Source organism: Telopea speciosissima, chromosome 8, assembly GCF_018873765.1.
Source record: "Telopea speciosissima isolate NSW1024214 ecotype Mountain lineage chromosome 8, Tspe_v1, whole genome shotgun sequence".
Taxonomy (NCBI): Eukaryota; Viridiplantae; Streptophyta; class Magnoliopsida; order Proteales; family Proteaceae; genus Telopea; species Telopea speciosissima.
The window spans coordinates 33,468,394-33,490,555 of record NC_057923.1 but is presented as its reverse complement, the minus strand read 5'-3'; the positions used below and the strand labels follow the sequence as shown (position 1 = coordinate 33,490,555).

The window sequence follows — 22,162 nt, the reverse complement described above, 5'->3', positions numbered from 1 at the left end:
CTGGGCTCTCCAACTCATTGGAGAGGATACAAATCCAAAGAAGAGGGACCCGCTTATGAGCAAAACTGCCCGAACACGTTCACTGCTCAAAGTCCGAACGCGAAGGAGAACAAATGGACACATTTGTAGGGATGTAAACGGATCGGATTCGGATCGGATACGGATCGGATGTGATCGGAGCCGGATATTCCCTGGCCGAATACGGATACCTCTAAACGGATTCGGATGCGGATCGGATTCGGATTTTTGACCATCCGTTTACATATCTGCCTTGTGTAACCCGGACCTTCCTCCCCCTAGCGGATACAATTCTCTCTCAATCCATATCTCTTAGATCATGATTCTCTTTTCATCATATTCTAGAACTTGTTTAATCTTCAAAAACCCTAAAAATCATTATTTACTTAATTTTTTATTATTAAGTATTCGGATTTTTTTTCGGACGGATTTTAATCGGAGTATTCGGATTATTTTTCGGATATCTCTAAACGAATACGGATGCGAATTCGAATTCGGATTTCGGTTATCCATTTACATCCCTACACATTTGGTCCCACGTGAGGGCCTTTCCGTCATGCCATGGAAAATCAGGGCAGAACTCATCAATATCCTCAAAGAGAGGGATACTTCGGTAATATCAGACGAAGCTAAGGTTTAAGGGACTTTAGGTTCCTCACATTTCATGTGGAGCACTGATGCAGCACTAGCATATCTCAGGTGAGGTTAGGGTTTCTGCTCGTTACAATTCTCTATTTTTCTTATCAACTAAATTGATAAATCTCCTCTTCTTCTCAGCTTCTAGGTAATACCATTACCTTTAACTCTTTTCACTCCCGGAAAATTTGATTAATTTACTGCAACTTTGGCCGCTCGATTATGGTTTATTTGTTTATTATTTTATTTTGTTTTTGTTTTCTATTTTTACTTTTATGTCTTTTTTTTGTTTTGATAGTTTATAATTTCATATTTCGTAGCTCCTCTGTTGTCGTTCGTTTTATTAATATTGATTGGGTTTTTTGGAGGTCAGCTAGGGTTTAGGGTTTTGTTATCGCCTCGATTTGCTGACAGTGGTCCAATTCTCCTGTGAGTTCTTGTCGGCTTCATCCAACCCCTTCTTTGAGATTTCCCGTTGTCTTTAATTTTTGTAATTAACTAGACTTCTTTATATTGTATACTATGAAGAGAAATACGATTTTACAGTCCTGGATTGCTCGCACCACCCTTGATTTTTATTCGACATAGGTATTGAGAAATTTAAGTAGTGCCTTTCGTTTTAGTCCTTGATTGATGGTACCAACCTTGATTTTTATTTGACATAGAGGTATTGAGAAATTTAAATGGTGCGTTTCTTTTTAGTTGATGAGGTTGGATCTAGGAGTTGAATAAAGGTAATTGCTTGAGATTTTTGCCCTCTCCAGATGAGAATGGAAACTTCCATTGATTGTCAAGTGAATGCCTCCCGTAATTTAAAGTTGCACGTGGTCTTTCAAATAGTAAACCTCGATTATGGTCTGTGGTGGGTACCTGGAGAGTTTTGATGAATTTTAATGTTATTTTAAAATAATTAATTGGTCTTTCAATTATAGTCTGTGATGGGTAGCTGGAGAGTTTTGATGAATTTTACTGTTATTAATCAATTAATTTTTGGTTGCCTGCTACGAAATTGAACTGTTTTCTCGTTGGCTCTGACCTTGTCATGTGACACTTGTAGACAGAGAAAATGGCCAAAACGAAGAATCCACTGGTATTCCTAGATGTATCGATTGATGGAGATCCTGCTGAGAGAATGATATTTGAGGTAATATTGGATTTAATGTATTGGCTAGAATAATCAGTGGGGAAGAGTTTTTTTCCCCTCTTTAACTGTCCCTATTGTGTTCTACTCTCGAGTTGTTATTTTTCTGCCTTTTCTGTTCTCTTCCCTGAAAATACGCACAGACAGTATCAAGGTTTGAAGTTTTGTTTTCAGTTCAAAATTGGTTTTGGTCAAAACCTAGTAAGTTTCGGTTGCAGGTTTGATTGCTGGTTTCAAGGCCCAAATGACCAAATTAAGCCTTGAAACTTCTGGGAAACATTATTTTAGGCCTGCTAAACATAGTGGAACCCTTAGATTGTAAAATTACACACTTAAAATGGTAGACCCTAGGTTGGTAGTGTACGCTGTACACAGTTGTATATTTTATCTGAAATAACCTATTCTACACAAAATTTAGTTCTCCATGAAGTCTTAGATTGGCCTACGATGTTCAACATATAAAAATTTGAAGGCCAATCACTAAGTATTTACCCTATTTTTTGCTAAAATTAATTTGTGAGAAAAGTGATATACCTTCAAATTTGAATTTTGCAAAAAATTTTCACAAATGCAGCAAGTTGTCTCTGTAGATCCGTTCCAATACTGCCAACACCTTGTTCCACAAAGATATGGGAGTGATTTTGCCAAAAATCACAAAAACTGAGGTTTTCTAGGAAGCTTCTCTTTGGAATCGAAGCTAGCAAAGTGGGTTGAAATTCTTGCCCATTTTGATCATGCATTTATACAAAGGGTTTGTATTGTTTCGGCTGAAATGTTACCAAAACCTGAAACATGGTTGAAATTGCGTCAAAATTACTAAATATCGACCAACACTTGGTAAAACCCATGTATCACATCTGTTTTTTTTTTTAACCTTTGTCGAAACCGAGAAACCTTTGTTGAAACCGAAATTTTTGTGAAACTTCGTTCATTTTGAACATTGGCTAGTAGTAGGATATCTTTCTTACCAGTGTTTATTGGTTTTACAGCTTTTCTATGACGTGGTTCCAAAGACGGCAGAAAATTTTCGAGCACTTTGTACAGGTGAGAACTAAAATTAATTTACCTGTTCCACTTCGATCTTTGATTCCATCATCTGCCAGCTTCAAATATTTGATTATTATTACATGTTCTGGTGTGTTCAAATATTGGATTCAGTTAGTGGTCAATGTATTCATACCTCCAAATTCGCCGGATTATCATATAGTTTTTTGTGGCCACCTCTTGTTCAACTTGCTGTTTCTATGGACTGAAATTGAGTCACCACTTGGTGGAGTTTCCTTCGAGCAACTTTATTAAATTTTAGGAAGGATTTTTTCAATGCTTTGGAAACATAATGTTTCCCATTTGATGATGTCATTATTTATGGTTTTCCCTTGATTAATTCTCTCCCATTTCCGACATCACTGAAGATGTAGGTCCGGTGATGTTCTGACACTCCCGCCAAAAAAAAAAAAAAAAGAATCAATTGTTGTTTTGGGGTCCTAAAGCAGTAAACTTATAGGCTTCAAGCAGCTTGATGCGTAGGATCAGAATGGGATTATATGAAATAAAGACTTGTTGATGCAGATTCATCACCGAAATGGGCTTATTTTATTAGGAATAAGTCTAGGGTTAGGTTATATATATGTTGGGCCTTTGATCCCATGAATTTTTTTTATGTCATAGGCCACTTTTATGGGCCTAAAATATGGGTCATTAGGATGCATACGGGATTAGCTGTTTTAATTCCTTAGTTTTTATTTTTATGTAATAAGTGGTCATGTGATCACTTAAGTGATCATGTGACTTGGTTAAGTGGTCATGTGATGTAAGTTGGGTTAGATTAGGACTCTATAAGTCTAGCCATGTTTTGGGTCTATTTCTTTTAGTATTTTAGTTTCTTAGTCAGTTTAAGTTACCTAATAGGTTAAGGATTGGTTTAAGCCTTTCCTTTTTAGTGTAGGAGTCCATTTAGGAGTCTTTTATATAAGGTTGTAAGGGGAACAAACATTGAACACGAATTTGATTAATAAAAATAGCTTTTGCTTGCTGCCATTGTTGCTGTTGCGTTGCTCTATTGAGTGTTGCCTTGTGAGTAATATCAAGGTGAAGGGACTGGTGGATCTCTAGTTGACTCCTTGCGTCTTGTAGATCGGGAGGTCTGTTATAACTTATAAGGGATTGGTAGATCTCCAATCGACTCCTTGCATCTTATAGATCAGGAGGACCTGCTTCTAGTCTTTAAGCTGCTGTCATTGAAGTTCTGCAATTCCAAGTAAGTTGTTACTGTTATTAGTCATCCCCTTCTTATCCTAATCCTCTAAACCCACCCACATCGATCCCCATTGTTAATACTCAATCCTTACTACCTTCCTCATCCACCATTAATACTATAGATTCATTAGGACCCTAAAACCTGCAACTATTCCTCTTCCCTTGTAGAAGGTCAAATACAAGGTGATTTTCGTGAGAATTCTGCCCGTATTGTTATATTGTTCTTCTGAAGTTACAATTAATATACCTATTCTGCTGATCTGTTATTGCTGATTTTTATAGACTAAATTTATATTTGATTACTGAACATAACCCTAATTTCTGATCTCTGAATTTCATGATTAAATTACTGTTTTGCCCTTTTCCTAGTTGTATTAGGATTCCCCCATATTAGCTGACCTAACCATTGGATCAATTTCAGCTTTTCAGCAATTGTTCCAGTCCCTATTTAGTAAACTCATATGGAATTTGGGATCATTTTAACCATCTGATTTTCTGTTATCAAGATTTTCCCTAATCTGAACTATCCTTTAATGAAAAGATCCTGGTTTGGTTCCTATTTTGATTATTCGAATCTAGGACTACATTACTTGCACTCAACTTTTCTAATAAGTTATCTATCTCATTTTCTTTGGATGACTAGTTTTTGTATGGATTTCCTATTTATGTTTTCCATAGTTTAATTTGTAGGATTCATAATTTGAATCATATGATTTGGTTGGAACCTATTGTCAATTAGGCAAGAGTCATTAAAATAAAAAAAAAGCAAAAATGGTTCAACAATTTGACTGGGTGTCAATAACTAAATCAACTCACTAAGACCAAGAGTTCTAAAACTCCCTTTGTTGGTTTTCCTTGTTCCCTTTTTGGTTCTAAATCATGTATTTTTGTGTTCATACTTTGGGGTTTTAAGTTATAATTTGCTTTACCAAAGAAAGGATCTTCCCCCCCCCCCCCCCCTTTTTGTTGCTTTTTATCCCTAAACCTTATGTCATAAAATCTAGATTTTGTCAATATCGTGAGTTCGAGTCCAATGTACTCTTTGGGGTAGAGAATTCTGATACATCTATTATTTTGTAATTATTATTGGAGTGCTTTTGTTTGTTGTATATTTACTCTCTGCTGCTGTATTTGGTTTGTCTGTTTCCTGAAGAGTGGATTAATGAATCTGGACCAACTCAAATGTCTGAATTAATATAATTATCTAGGTGAAAAGGGAATTGGAAAAACAACTGGAAAGCCTCTTCATTACAAAGGATCAATTTTCCACCGAATTATTAAAGGTTTTATGGCTCAGGTATGTCCTTGATTTATTTATCCTTGTGGTTTTTGTCCTTGGTGTTTTGATTGCCATAGATTGCATCTGAGCTTATGTTTTCTGGTTATGAGTTAGCAAGTGATGGCCATTGTCCTTCAGTCAGTTACCGTTGTTTATGCTGTAGGATACAGGGCTGATGGTCACGACTGCTTTTCTTGTGATGTAGATTTTAAGGTTGTACTTACTAAGTTGCCTTATAATTTTACTGATCTTCATCCTACCCAAGCCAGTTTTGTATGAAAAATTTTCATTCTGCTTCTTTGGTTGTTTAACAAGTAGCTTTTGTATTGCAGGGTGGTGATTTTACCAAACGTGGTGGTATGTATTTTTTAGCTGCCTTGCTTTCCTTTGTAGCTTTGTTGTTTATTTAAAAGTGCTTATCTTAACTCTGTTCAGCTTATGCATGTTTAAACTTACCCCAACAAGGAGTGTGTTGTATTTGTTTTTTGTTTTAGTTCTCTCTAAATGGTATCAATGCCAATATTTAAGTACTTAATGGTTTAATATGGGTAACATGTAGGAAGTTTTGTACTGTAACTTGCCATTTTTAACATTAGGTTGAACATAAAGGTGCTGTAGGACTTTTGGATATCTGCTGTTGTGACCAGTAGATGCTATTTACTGGTGTTTGATTTTATATCTAGTCTACATTTTAGTCAAATTTGTGTGACAGTAGGACAGTGCTGCTCTTGATGTTGATTCTGGCAGTTCTCTACGTTCTTTGTTACGATAAGAAAATCTTTAGTCTTATACAAACTTCAGAAATAAGAACTTTGTCATACTAACCGAATCACCCATACTTGAAAAATACTAAATTCTGGAATAATAGGATCCATAAGTGAAGAAACAAGTTAATATCCCTAAGCATTTGTGGTGAGGGTTCTAACAACACTTCTAATGGAGCTATTTAAAATTGACACTGAGACTAAGAAAGAAACTGAAAGGAATTGACATCCATCAAATCTCTCTAACCCCAAGGATGGAGGAATCAGGATCATATTGGTCTTGTTTGATTCAAATTAGTCTGGGTTGACTGAGCCAAACAGTGGATCTGTTGTCATGGTCCATCCACTACAATGGCCTTGGCTGATCTATATCCAGATCATCCAGACTTGTTAGAATCAGCCAATACTTAAATGTGTACTAGTGGAAGCTGAACTAGTTGTGTTTAGTGCTCTAATAACAATTGACCATCACATGCCATTCTGCTAGTTTGTTTACCAACTAATAGCTTGCATGGCCAAACTTTGTCCCAGGTGGTAGCAGGACAAAAAAAGTAAATGGAATTAATGTGTGCATTTTTGGGATTAAGAGAAATGGGGAAACCATTTGGGAGGCAACTTTCTCCATATTACTGACCTGATACATAAAATTAGTTTTGTTGTAGGGTCATGTACTTGCTCCTTTATCATAAATAACTACTAACCATAATGTTGACAAAAGCCTTACTTCTTGTGGATTGATACTCCTCCAACTTCCCATTTAAGAACCAAGGTTCGAAAACTCGGGTCTCGGTTCCAACTCGGACCCTTGAAAAACCGAGTCGAGTCGAGTCGAGATCTCGGCGAGATCTCGCCGAGTTGTTGCACTTTTTTTTTTCTCGACTCGAAGCCTCATCTCGGTGGGTTTTAGACTTAGTTTGGGTCTGAAACTTGGTATTCAGCCTAGTTTAGGCCATTTAAACACAATGGCACTATCAGATTTTGCAAAAACTAAGTCCAAATAGGAGTTTCAGTTAGTAGGAAAGTAGGACAGACACTTACTTATTCTAGAAACCAGGACAAACACAGGACAAACACACTTATTTATGCCTAATATCATTTAAGATATTATTCATAAATAAGCAAATACCCCCCTATTTGAATCCAATAAAAATAGTTAAAAAATCAAATTCCAAAAGAAAAAAAAGTCAACCCCCCAGTTCAAGAACAAAAACTGGATTTTCGGCGGTAGGTGCAATTTTCAAACTTTCTAACGCAACTGGATTTTGACAGCATTCATGCACACCGAATTAAGTTTGACCGGTACATAACTCTTTCAATATAAATCAGATTTTAGCAATCTTGGACTTGTTGGAAAGCTTTGTTTTGAAAGCTTTCCAACAAGTCCAAGATTGCTAAAATCTGATTTATATTGAAAGAGTTATGTACCGGTCAAACTTAATTCTGTGCGAATGTCGTCAAAATCGCTCCGAATGGAAATACTTTTTTGGACATCAAAACAAATGAATATTTTACCGCACTTTTGGTTTTTAGCAATGTTTTACCATAATAAGATTTATGGAATTTTTAGATTTGAGAAAAACCCCAGCATTAGAAAGTTGAAAATTGCACCTACCACCGAAAATCCAGTTTTTGTTCTTGAACTGGGGGGTTGACTTTTTTTCCTTTTGGAATTTGATTTTTTAACTATTTTTATTGGATTCAAATGGGGGGGTATTTTCTTATTTATGAATAATATCTTAAGTAAATGAAATACAAATACAAAAGCACTTAAATGATATTAGGCATAAATAAGTGTCTGTCTTGGTTCCTGTCATAGATAGGTGTCTGTATACCAAGAATTTCCAGCAAGATCTCGTGATCTGGCATTCATGTAGATGGGCATTTTCCTATGTCAAACCGAGAAACTCGGAGAGATCTCGCCGAGATATCGATATCTCGCCGAGAAAATGCACTTTTAGAATGCGTATGTGATCTCGACTCGAGATTTTGAAAAACCGAGAAACTCGGCGAGATCTCGGCGAGGTCTCGCGAGTTCTCGAACCTTATAAGAACATATCATTACTATGGTGATGTTTGCTGTGTTTGCATGGCTCTTCTCATTCCCATTCCTTAAAGTTGAGAAATTGTTGGGGAGAAAAAGAAAAAAAAAAAGGGTCGAGAGCATGCAAAATTATCCAGGTCATCTTAATAGACTCAATTTCAAATCTTTTAATTTTTGGATGCCTAGTTGTACCTCCAATATTTGGTTGAAAAGGTTTCAGTAGAATCCTCCTATAGGTTATGCTCATACTCTGTAACCATAAGCAAATGGTTTCCATGCTTAAATACACTGCTTGGGCTAACGCCTTTGATGATATTGATAGTTGATTTTATTGGTCTTTAAACAAAATGAATAGCCTGTTGATGCTATGAAATTCTCATATGTTTTCTCTTCCTTTTCCATCATTTCTAGGTACTGGTGGAGAGAGCATATATGGGGGGAAGTTTGCAGGTGAGAATAGGTCATGGTTTTGTATCAACCTCCACTCTTGAAGCATTATGTATATTATATGTGAGATTCAAGTAGTTTGTTCTTATGAACTTCTAATGAAGAACAAATAGCAGGTTCAGCTGGCGATGAGCTTACTGCTTACCTTGCTTATATCTCAAGTTTTATACAAGATCTGTTATAGAAAAACCAGGCAGCAGAAAATCTTCTTAGTACCTGTAACAATCAACAGAGGAGAGTAAGCAAGGTATCTCAGGAAGAGAAATATGAAGGGGAAAGAAGGAGAGTGAACAAGGTTAATGTAGAGCTAATTTACAAGTAAACTAACCCCAGATTACCCACAACACAATGTAACCAAACAGCTAACAAACCCTAGCCACAGGTCAGAATAGGCCTAAACAGAATCTCAATGTTCAGCCCTGTGATGGGCCTGAAACTTAGGTTGAACGAGGGTTTAGACAAGGCAAACTAAACCTCCAAATTAGAACCAATTCTGATGGTCAGATTAAGAGATGGCAGCTGGTTACAAAATTAGAAAGTAGAATAGAAATTAGAATGTAAAGCTGCATCTTACAAACCAGCAGTAGTGTTGGCTCCAAACTGGAATTGAAGGTAGGTCTTCTTGACAGGGATTAGCCCTACAAAACTCAGTTGAATCTGAGCTGAAGTTGCAGAGAAATCGAGGCCTGAGTTGCAGCAGGTTATGGCCTGGAAATCTGATCCGCAGGTGAGCAGAATCTCTCCTAATACCTCTGTGTTGCAGCAGTAGTCCTTGTTGATGATTATTGGTGGATTCTGGTCTTCACAAAGGTAGCAGCAGCAATTGATTTACACTCTCATAATAGTAGTAGCAGCAGGGGATCAATTAGAAGAAGAAGAATAAGAAGATAGGGATAGAAGGGGGATAGGGTTGGCTCTCTTAGCCTTTCATCCTCTCACCAGGACACAAGTTACATAAAAGCAAGTTCTTTATTCATCATCAAATTGTTTGGAGGCATCTAAGGGCATTACATTATATAGACTTGAAGGTTGAGCCCAAAATAGGAACAATAAAAATAGAAAGTCTCTTATGAGGCTGAGACTTGGGTTACAAGTAATGGAACCAAATTAGAAGGTAACTAGAATAGAAACTCTAACTCAAGGTAAGCAACTAAATTTGAAACTTTCATTTAGCTGTAAGGACTGAAATAACAAAATGGAAACAAAATCTTCTGAAAGCTGTCCCATAGATCCTGGAGTGTCTTGTTGTCCAAGGCTTCTAGATTCTAGAATAGAAGCACACATACTCTAAGCTGGGACCCACAACACTGTTCACATGAACAGTAACTTTGTTTTTGAAATCTGCTTTTGTCCTGTTTCATGCTTTGATCCATATCAAAGGTAGTAACAGATTGCTACCCTAGAACAAATTTCAGATCGATAGAAGAGAATATTAGCAGTATCAATTTGCTAGGGAGGGAAAATAGAATGAAAGGAAACTGTTGGGGGGGGGAGAAAGAGGAAAGAGAAGAGATCACAAGGGGAGAGAATGGAGAGAGAAAAGATTACAAGGGGAGAGAATCACTCTCAATTTTAAAATTTCCCAAATCTATTCCATTATCAAAACCGTGGAGGGTGGATTGGTTGCATTGCTATTTATAAAAATAAAGAAAATATACTAAATTGACTTCTAATGACTCTTAACCTTCCTAAACTAACTTAAACACTTAAACGGACTCTTCTAGATTAACTAACTTGACTACTTAATAGCTCATGGGACCCACACAATCGTATCCATGTACTTACTCCCGTATGCCCCCTTAAAACCCAACTTTGGACTTATAAAAGAGGCCCATTACTACAAAAAAAACTAAAAAATATAACAAGCCCGATGCCCATAAAAGTAAAACCCAACATGGGCCAAAATAAAGTATTCCACGGTCTAATTGGCCCGATTGAACACCCTTAACTGCATCAATTCCCCTGGTGTTGGGAAAAAATCGCCCTTGAGTTTGATAGTTGGGGAGGCTCAATACCACTCGATCAGTTGCCTTGATTGATGATTCATTGCTTCTCACGACCAAAAGATTTGTTGTGGAAGAACAATTTATTTGATCTCAAAAGAGTCCATCGTTATTTGCTCCTCTTCAACATAATCTTCTGTGGGAGGCTCTTGATCTTCAATTTGAACATTGATCAATTTACCTTCGATTCTGATAATGGGCTCCTCTTTGGTGTCTTCATCGTCAAAAGCTTCCTCAATCAACTTGCCTTCAATTCATTGTTGCAGAACTTCAAGTATACCTCCAATTTTTTGATTGAATTCTTCAGATGTTCGTCTTTGATACACTTTTTTAGGGAACATAGACTTTCTTGGAGCGTATGTAATCCATGCTAAAAATTTTTTGAGGTTCGGCTCTAATATCAAATAATGCAGAACGAGTAGCAGGTTTTGCTGTTGGTGATGCAGGAGCAAATCCTTGGACCGGGCTAAACTTGTTGGGGGACCCATATGAAGATGAACCGGGTTCAATTGGGTCTTTGGGTTCAGTAGGATATTTAATTTACTTAATTAGTAGAGTTTATCATGTAATTTTCTGTTTTAGTTTTAATAGGCAATTTAGTGGTAGAGCCTATTTTGGATTTTATTTCAGTTATGAGTCCCATTAGAGTTGAGGTTAGTTTCAGTTTTAGAGTTTGATTAGGAATCTTTAATTATTTTCTTTAAATACCTGTATAAAGAAATTAATGAAATTTGGTTTCTTATTGTTACCAGAATGGCACGATTGATACAGGTTGTGAGACCTATTCCCTCTCTCTTTACTTCTTCCATTATATTTTCTTGTAAGTTTCTGAACTTCCCCATACGCTGTTCTGTTCCAGCCTAACTGGTTTCAGATTTAGATAGCCAATCTCCCTCTTTCCTTCCCTCCTTTTCTCCCCATCTTCCTGACGTAGGATCCTCTCCTCTGGCGGACCAAACCCTGTGAGTTTCAGTCCCTAATCCCTGCCTGACGTCGATAACCAGACCAGCAACTAAGTGGGTCATGAACCTGTCCGCCAACAGCAACTTAATCCTTACAATCTCAGTAATATTATGGTCGATAGGGTTTCTGATGGTGTGTGATCAAGAAGTGTATCCATCATCTACCTCTCCTTAAAATCCTAGGTCAGATAGAGAAGCACTGAAGGAGTGCTATCCTTTGAAAGCCTGCTGGTTTTTCTGCCATTGACTGTTGCCGGAGGTTGAAGACATCCCCAAACCCAAATCGTGGGTTTTGTTTACAGGCTTACTTAGTTTTCAAAATAACCCTCTTCTTATTCTTTTATTCTATTTAGTCCATATTTTTACAATCCCTTCCAAGATTATCCCTGGACAATAAATAGTAAATCCTCTCAAGTCCCATTGCTTCTTAGTTACCAATAGCCCCTTGAAATTTCTGGTATATTACCAGATTGCCACTGGTTATTAGATTCGAGCTATTTGTTGATCGGGTGGATCCACAAGTGATCCGAAATGGGTTGTTGAACCCTGGATCCGCATCAGATGGTGAGCATACCTTGCTTATATCTCAAGCTATATCCAAGATCGGTTATAGAAAAACCAGGCAGAAGAAAATCTTCAGTACCTGTAGCAATCAACAGAGGAGGGAGAAAGGCATCGTAGGAAGTTAAGTATGAAGGAGAAAGAAAGGATGTGAACAAGGAATTAGCATATTGCTACCGAAGAAATTTCAGATTGATGCAAGAGAAGATTAATAGTATCGATCTGCTAGGGAGAGAAAATAGGAGGTAAGGGAACCATGGTAGGGGGGGGAGAAAGAGGAGAGAGAAGAGACCACAAGGGGAGAGAATCATTCTCAATTTCAAAATTTCCCAAATCTATTCCATTGTCAAAACCATATAGGGGTGGGTTGGTTACATTACTATTTATAATAATAGAGATAAAATCTCCTAAGTTGATTTGCTAATGACTCTTAACCTTCATAAAGTAACTTAAACACCAACTTAAACTGACTCTTCTAGATTAAATTAACTTGATTACTTAATAGCACATGGGATCTGAACAATCTTATCCATGTACTTATTCCTATGTACCAGCTTAAATCCCAACTTTTGGGTTTATAAAAGAGGTCCACTACAATAAAAAAAAAAAAGCTCAAAAATAACAAGCCCAAGCTCAATAGAACCAAACCATGGGCCAAAATAAAGTATTCCAAGACCTAATTGGCCCAATTGGACACCCTTAATAGCATCAACTTGTTTTTAAAAGTTACTCTTTTTATATCTGATGTCTTAGATTGCTCTGCATTAAGGGATGGTAAGATCTGATGTTGGGTGCATGGATAGTTCATCAGCGAGTTGCTAGGCATTTCAGACATTAATTTATTGGAAAATGAGCTTTTATGACATTCTTCTTGAAAGTACCAATGCAGATCAGTTCATCTGTTACTGTCCATTCTCTTAGCACATAACATTGTACAACATAACTGAAGGATATATGCAGTTGATATTTAGTATGGTCTATCCTTGCATGTGCTGGCATATGTTTAATGGAGCTATTTTGTGGGTTAAAAAAAAAATTTATGTTTGTCCTGTGTCTTTTATGGTGCTTCAAGCCAAGGTACTAAAACTCGGGTCTCGGTGCCAATTCGACTCTTGGAAAAACCGAGACGAGTCGAGATCTCGCCGAGTTGGTGCATTTTTTTTTTTTCAACTCGAAGCCTCAACTTTGGGTCAACCCGAGATCCGAGATCTCGCCGAGATATGTCGAGTTTTGTCCAATTAGGTAAGGTATTTAAGTGGTAGGTGGGTTAAAATAATGGGTCGAAACCGAGATCCAACCAAGATCCGAGATCTCGCCGAGATATTGCACTTTTGAGACTCGCAGGCAATCTCGTCTCGAGATTTCAAAAATCCAAGAAACTCGGCGAGATCTCGGCGAAATCTCGCGAGTTCTCGAACCTTGCTTCAAGCACATTTTGCGTAGGTAATCGGCTTATTCATGGCGACATTTCAACGATGATGCATTGTTTCTTCTCTTTTTTTTTTCCCAACTTTTTCGCTAACTGGTGTTAATTTGACATTCCAGATGAGTCCTTCAAGCTTACACATGATGGACCAGGTCTTCTATCCATGGCAAATGCTGGTCCCAGTACCAATGGTTCTCAGTTCTTCATCACCTTCAAGTCTGCATGCAATCTTGATGGGTTGGTTTCTTTGCTATTTTATGTTGGGTCATGGACTTTTTTTTTGGGTGAATGTTGGGTCATGGACTTTATTCGCTTCTACTGCTGAAACTTCATGGCATCCCATGCATGGAACATTTGTCTTTATAGTCTGATTGCTTCTACGAGTATCATTTACTTAAAAAGTTAGGTGAAAGGTTTCATGTCAACACTTCATACTTTGGGTGGAAATAATTGAGGTGCACCTATCCAACGACTGAAGTATTGACCGTGTTTAATTCATGATTGTGAATGAAAACCGGCCCCATGAAGTTGAGTTGCAATATAAAATCCATAAAGGAATGCATTTTCTTATATTTGGTCTGTAATCTCTATAGGAAGCATGTTGTCTTTGGGAAGCTTTTGCAAGGACATGATACATTGAAGAAGATTGAAAGCATGGGTACTGAACAAGGAAAACCTACTGCTTCAGTTAAAATTGTTAATTGTGGTGAATTATGTGAAGGTAAAAATCATGGACCAACTACATTGGGCAGTAATACTATGCTTTCCTGACATGGGACTCTATATATATATATATATATACATATTTGATCCTTTTGGTGTTTGATGACTCAAGCATTCTCTGTCTGCAGTTAAGAAGAAATCAACTAAATTAAAAGCAAGAAAGGGTGCTTATTGTGATTCTGATAGTTATGAAGCAAGGCGACGGGGAAAAGACAAGAAATCTTCAAAAGAGAGTAGGAAAAAAAGAAGAAAATACTACACATCTGAGTCAGATACTTCTTCGGACACCGACACTGAATCATCACAGTTTGACAGTGACTCTGATTCATATTCTTCCTCATCTTCTTACCTTAGTTCTTCAAGTGATGACAGGCGCAGGAGGAGAAAGAGATCTTCCAGGGGGAACAAGTATAGGTGTGGAAAAAGGAAAAGGGACCGACGCCATGACAAGAAACGCACGAGGCATGATAAGAGATCAAGACGCAAATCAAGGTGGTCATCTTGGTTACTTGATAAAGCTTGTATATTAGTATATCGGCTATTTTTCATGACTAGGTAGAGGAAAATTAAATATCTTCCTAATCTTTTGTTGGAAAGATATTTTGTTCAGAAAGATACTGTTTAGTGTAATATCGGTTTGAGTTTGACCACTTGACTAGTTGACATGCTCAGAATCTATATTAAGAGTTTGATATGAAGGATTTAAAGGTAATTAGTGGAACATGGATCATACCGGGCAATCCCTATTCAAATTTGTATGAACTGGATAAGCGATCAAGAAGGATCCGCAGTCTAGAGGGCAGCATCCTAAAAGTTGCCAGTAGTTTAGCTGATCTATTTCTATGGTGGATCTGGTCAGAACTATCTAATGCCGATCCATTCGGTTATCCAAGTTGTTAGTGAATGCTTGAAACCTCGTCTATCGGGGACAACCAACAGATTGCAGTTGCACTAATTTCAATCTAATAATTAAAAGCTTTAAATTGGCTAAGTACCTTACAGGCTCATGATTCTGTATTCTTGTAATTCGAACTGAACTCCAAATATATTTTGTTTCAGTGGCTTGCATTCTTTATGTTGATATTGGTATGTGACTTTGTAGGCGTACTGCTGATTTTGGCTCTCAGTAGTGATTATGGTTTGTTTGTTGACTTTTGAGTTGTTATTTTATGAAGCTTTGGTATTATGATATACATCTATGACCTTTATAAGAGAGACGATCCTACTATTATATTCAATATAAATTCTATGGTTCAACTCATGGTTCAAGAACTCGGTTTCAGTACAGGTTTCTCCCTGGCCAAAAATTGAGTTGGGCCGAGATCTCGGCAAGTTGGGGTATATTTTTTTTTGAATTCGATGGCTGGTTTCAGTGGGTTTTAGACCTAGTTTGGTCATGAAAGTTGGTATACGAAAGCTTTCCAACAAGCCCAAGATTGCTTAAATCTGATTTATATTGAAGGAATTATGTACCGGTCAAACTTAATTTGGTGTGCGCGAATGCTATCAAAATCGCGTTGAATAAAAATATTTTTTTGGACATCAAAGCAAATGAATATTTTACCGCTTTCTTGGTTTTTAGCAATGTTTTACCATATTAAGATTTATGATATTTTTAGATTTGATAAAATCCCCAGTATTAGAAAGTTGAAAATTGAACCTACCGCCGAAAATTCAGTTTTTGTTCTTGAACTGGGGGGTTGACTTCTTAATCCTTTTGGAATTTGATTTTTTAATTATTTTTATTGGATTCAAATAGGGGTGTATATGAATATTTATGAATAATATCATTTAAGTAAATATAAAAAAAGATTTACTTAAATGATATTAGGCATAAATAAGTGTCTGTCTTGGTTTCTGGCATAAGTAAGTGTCTGTATACCAATGTTTGCATGAATAGGTGTCTGTATCATGGTATAAGTGTCTGTATACCAAGATTTCCCACCGAGATCTTGGCCAAGACATTGTAACTTTCCATTTTTACTTTCATCTCATCTCGCTAGTTTGAATGGCGAGTTCTTAGCGAGATCTTGGCGAGATCTCTCGAGTTCTTGTACCATGGTTCAACTTAGATATAGAGAGAACTGTTATAATGTTTCAGATGGTTCACTGCTTCTTTGATCTCTCGAATAAATTGTCTAGCTTTATCTAGCAGCCTCTTTTCTATCTCTTTTGATTGGTTCCTTGGTTGTTCTTGTAGCTTCTACTGTTTATTTCTTTTGTTAGGTTTTGGATGAGTTACTTTGAATCTTACGCATCATGCTGAAAGTTTTTCTGTTTTGTTTTTCTACAAGGATGCTGGAAAGTACAAGTGATAGTGGGACTGGAAGTACAAGTGACTCTAGCTTAGAGGACAGAGTTGATTCTCCTAGGCCAGATCGGAATTCTAAAATCTCTTCCCGGATTTCTGGTAAGCCTTGAACTTTTGCTTTTCAGTTTTGCATTTCTTTTTATGTGAGCAATTTTTTGATTGTGCCTGCTGTGTCTTGCTTTCTGTGCTTTATTAGGAAAAAGTACTACATAATATCATGAATCATAAACTTCTGTTTATACCTATTAGCATTTTTGCCAATTATGGTTTTATTAGGTTGAAGATATAATTCTGTGCAGTTTGGGCCAGGGCTGGTCTTGGTCCTAGTAGACCATTGTTAGTCTTGGGTGGGGCTTAGGTTGGCTTGAGAATGTTTCATAGCACGTATGGCATAGTAAGGTGCTATAAATATAAAATGAGATGGTTATAAATAAGCTCTTTTTATAAAATTGTAATATATGTATTTTAATGGGTATGCTGTAGTTTAAATGTAAAAATATATTATGTTCTTACATGTCACAGTATAATGTAAAAACATCTAGTGTTCTATTACATGTCACAGTTAGAGATGATATACATACAATTATCATGTTTTTATTCATGCTAGATGCATATAGCTCATGGTTCAGACCCTCTCTGGGCTAGCCAGACAAATCAGGGCCAGCCTAAGTTATATCACTAAATTTTGTTAGGGTTTTGACTTCCTTGGACAAGAGCAGGGCTGTTGGAAACTTCTACCTTGTTCTTATTGAGATCCATTTTTCTCATCAGTATATTATGCTTTTAAGCCTCTCGTGGCATCTAATTTTCACTTGCATTGTCCCTGCACAGAGGCCCCACTGCTGTCTGAACTTCTATAGGTAGGCCTCTCTAGTTATAACAGTTAAATTTTTTTTCCTTTGGGATGTTATCTACTCTTATTTGCCTTGAGTTTCGATGTTTCCTGAATTGTTTAGTTGATAAATAGTGTGGTATTTAATAAAAAATGCAATTTTATTAAATGGCTTGTTTCAGCTGGAGTAGAATCTCCATCAATCAAGGAGGTTGTAACTGTTCCTTGGCAAAAGAAAGGAGATTCTACAGATATGGTTGACCAAGAAATTGGATCCCCAAGGGAAAATGGAGAGCTGCGGAGCAATGGAGTTGAAACTAAGACTGACAGCAGCTCAGGGAGGCAGCCGGATGTTGTAGATGGTCACCCAAGCAAATCTAGGTCTTTCCACTACCTTTATTGCTCTTATGATTTCTGTGTCTTCTGTATCAGTTATTTAATTAGTAGTCGATGAGCAGGAGCAGAAGCATGAGTCCTAAAAGGGCCATGAGTAAGAGTATGAGTGTTAGTCCTCAGAGGAGTTTGAGCAAGAGCCCAAGTGTAAGCCCCAAAATAAGCAAAAGCAGGAGACTGACGCCAAGTGGTGTTAGAAGCTCCCTACGGACATCACAGCAGAGCAGAAGTATTAGCAGAAGCCCAGCTAGAAGTAGTAGCAGCAGGAGCCCAGTTAGAAGTTTGGGTAGCAGAAGTCCAGTGAGGGTTAAATCTCGAGGAAGTATTAGCAGGAGTCCTGCAAAACCTCGGCCACAAAGAAGTGTGAGCAGAAGCTCGGTGAGGTCTCTTTCACGGAGCAGAAGCCCAGCTGGAGCAGCTCGGAGCAGTTTGAGCAGAAGCCCTGTAAGGGCCCGGAGGAGCATAAGCAGAAGCCCAGTTGGAGGGAGAAGCATTAGCAGAAGTCCGGTTAGAGGTGTCTCACGAAGAAGCATTAGCAGAAATCCGGTTAGAGGTGTCTCACGAAGAAGCATTAGTAAAAGTCCGGTTAGAGGTGTCTCACGAAGAAGCATTAGCAGAAGTCCAGTAAGGGCACCTAGTCGAAATAACCGCCACAGCTATTCAAGGAGCCCTGTACGTGGAAAGAGTGTGTCAAGAAGTGCTTCTCCAGATGAATCTCCTAAGCGCATACGAAGGGGCCGGGGTTTTAGCCAGCAGTATTCTTATGCACGGCGGTATCGGACTCCATCTCCAGATCGTTCTCCTGTAAGATATCGTTACAGTGGGAGAAGTGACCGTAACAGGTAAAAACGTTAAGCCTTTCTAAGTAGTTTAGAATTTCCATTCAGTTTGCATAGATGTTTTCTGTTAAATACTGAATATATAGTGTATAACCAGATACTCAAGTTACAGAAGCTACTCTGATCGTTCTTCGTGGCGTTATAGGAGCCCGCCAAGAGGCAGAACTCCTCCAAGGTTTGGATCCTTCTTGCCTTTGTTTATTATTTTTCATTCACCAGGGTGGGAGGGGGAAAGTAAATATTCAGACAATTCCCCACCTCCACCACCCTCTCAAAAGGGGAAAGCAAGGGTTGCGATTCCCCCCCCCCCCAACACACGCACATACACACACACACACACACATATTTAACAAGGGGCATGGTTGTTGTGTGTTTTAGTATTTGCTGCAGAACAAAATGGGACAAACATTGAGTTGGGGCCCACCATTGAAATTCCTATTACTCAATGGGATATTAAAATACTAGATGTGTCGTCACCATCCACTCATTTTTCTAGGTCCATCCTTCTAGATGTGTGTACTTATCAAAGTTTTTTAATCTTTATTTTTCCTAAAACATGGATCAATCAAGTGAGATCCGGTCATCCAGATGTTGGGTTCAATTCAAACTGCAGTTATGCTATATACCAAGTTACCAACATGTTTTGACAGTGTGGTGAAGAGATATCTTGGCCATAATCAGCCTTGGGAAATATAATTCTTGTGATTGGGTATTTAGGGTGCGATTGGTGAGTCTAAGTGGTAAGAAAACTCGTTGGTAAAATTTCAACCCAAAGGCTTCGTTTGGTTGCAAGGGGAATTAAAGGGAAGGGAAGTGAAATTTTCATACGTACAGAAGAAACTTTTGTAATTATTACCTCATATTTAGTTATTAAATTCCACTTTACTTTGCATCCAATTCTCTTTAGTTTAAAAAATAAAATAAATATGACATGTAAAATGTATCATTACTAAATATCATATGAAATTTAAGTAGTTTATACAATCAAATGGAGTAATGATTAATTTTTTTTTTATTTTTTAAGTTTGAAAATTTTCACTTCCCTTCTCTTTAATTTCCTTTGCAACCAAACGTAGCCAAAATGAGCGGAGGAAATTGCTCAAGATTACAAAGATGCCATTTGTATTTCTCTAGTCATTTCCCCCTTTTGGCAATTGGCAATTTTATGAAACTGTGGGGTTAAGCTTTGAACCTCTTGCTCATTGGGGGCTGAAATTTACCATCAAGTGGTTAATGGGTCCTCTTATCACGTGGAGTCCATGTATCCCAATACGACAGGTTGTCAAGGGTGAAATGTTATTGTTAATGCTTATATTGGGTTGACGTTTACGAGCACTTGTTTGGTTATCTTTTGAGATGACTTCGTTGGTTAATGCTTGTATTGGGGTGACGTTTACGAGCAACCTCTTGCCTCTTGGTTATCTTTTGAGATGACCTCTATTATAAATCCATTACCATTTCTGTATTACCTTTGAAAACCTGTTTGCAGATACAGAAGCAGAAGAAGTCGGACATGGAGTCGAAGTTTATCACGTAGCCCAATCAGCTACTGAAGCCGGGGTAGAGGTCGTAGCCCACTGCGTAGCCATTCACCTGTTGAGAAATCTAGGTTCCGTGGATCACCGATACGAGCAAAGAAGCAGAGCTCATTTTCTAGGAGCAGAAGCCTATCAGAGTCGAGGTCCCCATTGGTCTCACCATCTCCCAAAAGGACGAGCAAAGAAAAGTTGAAGTCTACTTCTGTCAGTCCTGATGGGAAGAAGGGCCTTGTTTCATATGGAGATGGGTCACCTGATTCGGGGCAAAGGTAGGAATGCATCGATACTTGTCTAGTAATTATTTAGAGGAATTGAAGCATGTATGTCTTATAGGATTCTGGATTTTTTCCTCCATTTTGCTTAGGACCTTTAGGTTTTGGTTGGTTTCTGATCGAATTTTCTTATGTTCTAGAATAATTAGTGGCATGTTAAATACAAATTTATATTAGAAGGTTATAACATTAGATTATGGGGCACAGCGCCAGGCACATGGGGGTGGGCGCAAGCTGCGCAGCGGCACAGAAAACATTCTCCCTTAGATTATATAGTAGAGTTGAGAAATTTGTTTGAAATCGTGGGTTTGAGTATTGCATTTTTTGTTTTGGGTCTATCCTACTCAAGGGCCCTTAGGCCAACTACAAGCTAAGGGGAAAGCTAAGACAAGTCAACAAACTACTACTATTACTATCGGGGGAGGGGAATTTGCAATCCAAGGATAGTGATCCCTTGACCTCTTGTGGTGGCATGGACTGAACTGGCAAAACCACCAATCAATCGAGCTATTGATTGTTTGCGAGTATTGCATTTAACCCCATCTCGGATTAGTTCTGCCCTCATTCTCTATGACCCCATTTCTTTAGATGAAGTATAGGTTGGGGATTGTCTGATTAATGGGTCTTGCATGCTGGTGAGGTTAAAGGCAGGGGAAGCTAAGTTCAATTCAGATCCTCTGCAGTGTGCTGCCCGTAGCGATTTGAGCGGCTCAGACACAGGGCATAGCACAATGTCCGCTTTACCCCTGCCTGAACTCCTTCCCCGAGCCCCTTTCTTGAGTTGGGGTAAGGTGGTCATTGTGCTGCGCCACTCGGACCGCTACAGGCAGGGTGCCGTAGAAGATCTGGATCCAACAAAGTTGGGGTTACTTTTCCACCCCATTTTATATGGACGGGCATTCAGCGTCTCCAATTGACCAGATCATGAGAGTCTGTCCATGATTCTTCACAAGGGCCTTCATTTTCCCATTGCCAAGTCTTCAGTTGCGCTGGGATATTCAGGGCCCCGATATATTAATTAATTAACAATAAAAAAAGGTTGTACAAGGAAAAATTTGCGCATACCCAGACTGATTACAAAGATAACCACAGGGAGACCAAACAGAAATGTCTCAAGGTACCACCTTAGACATTGCCATCAGTGGAGACCTCAAGCCAAATCAATAACAGAATGAATCAATCCATATTAAGGTAAAATTGCATCAAATGTCAAAGTGATATAGGGGTCTATCATCATGATACCAAAGTAGATCCTGTTGACTGAAGCTTGGACTCGTGTCCTAGGAGGAGTACCGCAAAGAGGTACTCTTTTTTGTTAGAGAATTTGTCACACCCCACCTAGAATGGTCCAGGTTCAAGTGACCAAATGTCCATTGACATTTCCAAAACCACCAGGATATCAGTTTTGAGGCCAACTCGTAGTTAAAAATCAGAGTAAATAGTAGATAATCAAAGAATTGCAACGGAAGTTCAAAGTACTACTATATACATCTATAATCAAAGAATTGCAACGGAAGTTCAAAGTACTACTATATACATCTATAACAGAATTCTAATTGTTACCATAGTTGATTACATAACCAGGGTACTATTCAAGTTTTACCACCATCATAATTACATATATACCAAAGGAATATTTACACACAAAGATTGTTCCATAAGTAACCCAAAACATAACCACAACCCATCCACATCAAACAGTAGCCACTCCAAGGCACAA

General features: G+C 38.0%; 1 protein-coding gene across 1 annotated transcript; it reads left to right on the top strand.

The window, feature by feature from the left end:
- The first annotated feature begins 1,715 nt into the window (after positions 1-1,715).
- Positions 1,716-20,613, top strand: LOC122671280 (peptidyl-prolyl cis-trans isomerase CYP95-like). Its single transcript, XM_043868406.1, has 14 exons — positions 1,716-1,798; positions 2,785-2,839; positions 5,260-5,348; positions 5,445-5,543; positions 5,663-5,687; positions 8,547-8,585; positions 13,654-13,771; positions 14,128-14,255; positions 14,386-14,749; positions 16,549-16,667; positions 17,583-17,781; positions 17,859-18,635; positions 18,730-18,807; positions 20,122-20,613. The coding sequence occupies exons 1-14, from the start codon at positions 1,721-1,723 to the stop codon at positions 20,183-20,185; spliced, it is 2,232 nt and encodes a 743-aa protein (XP_043724341.1). The 5' UTR covers positions 1,716-1,720; the 3' UTR covers positions 20,186-20,613.
- Positions 20,614-22,162: the final 1,549 nt, after the last annotated feature.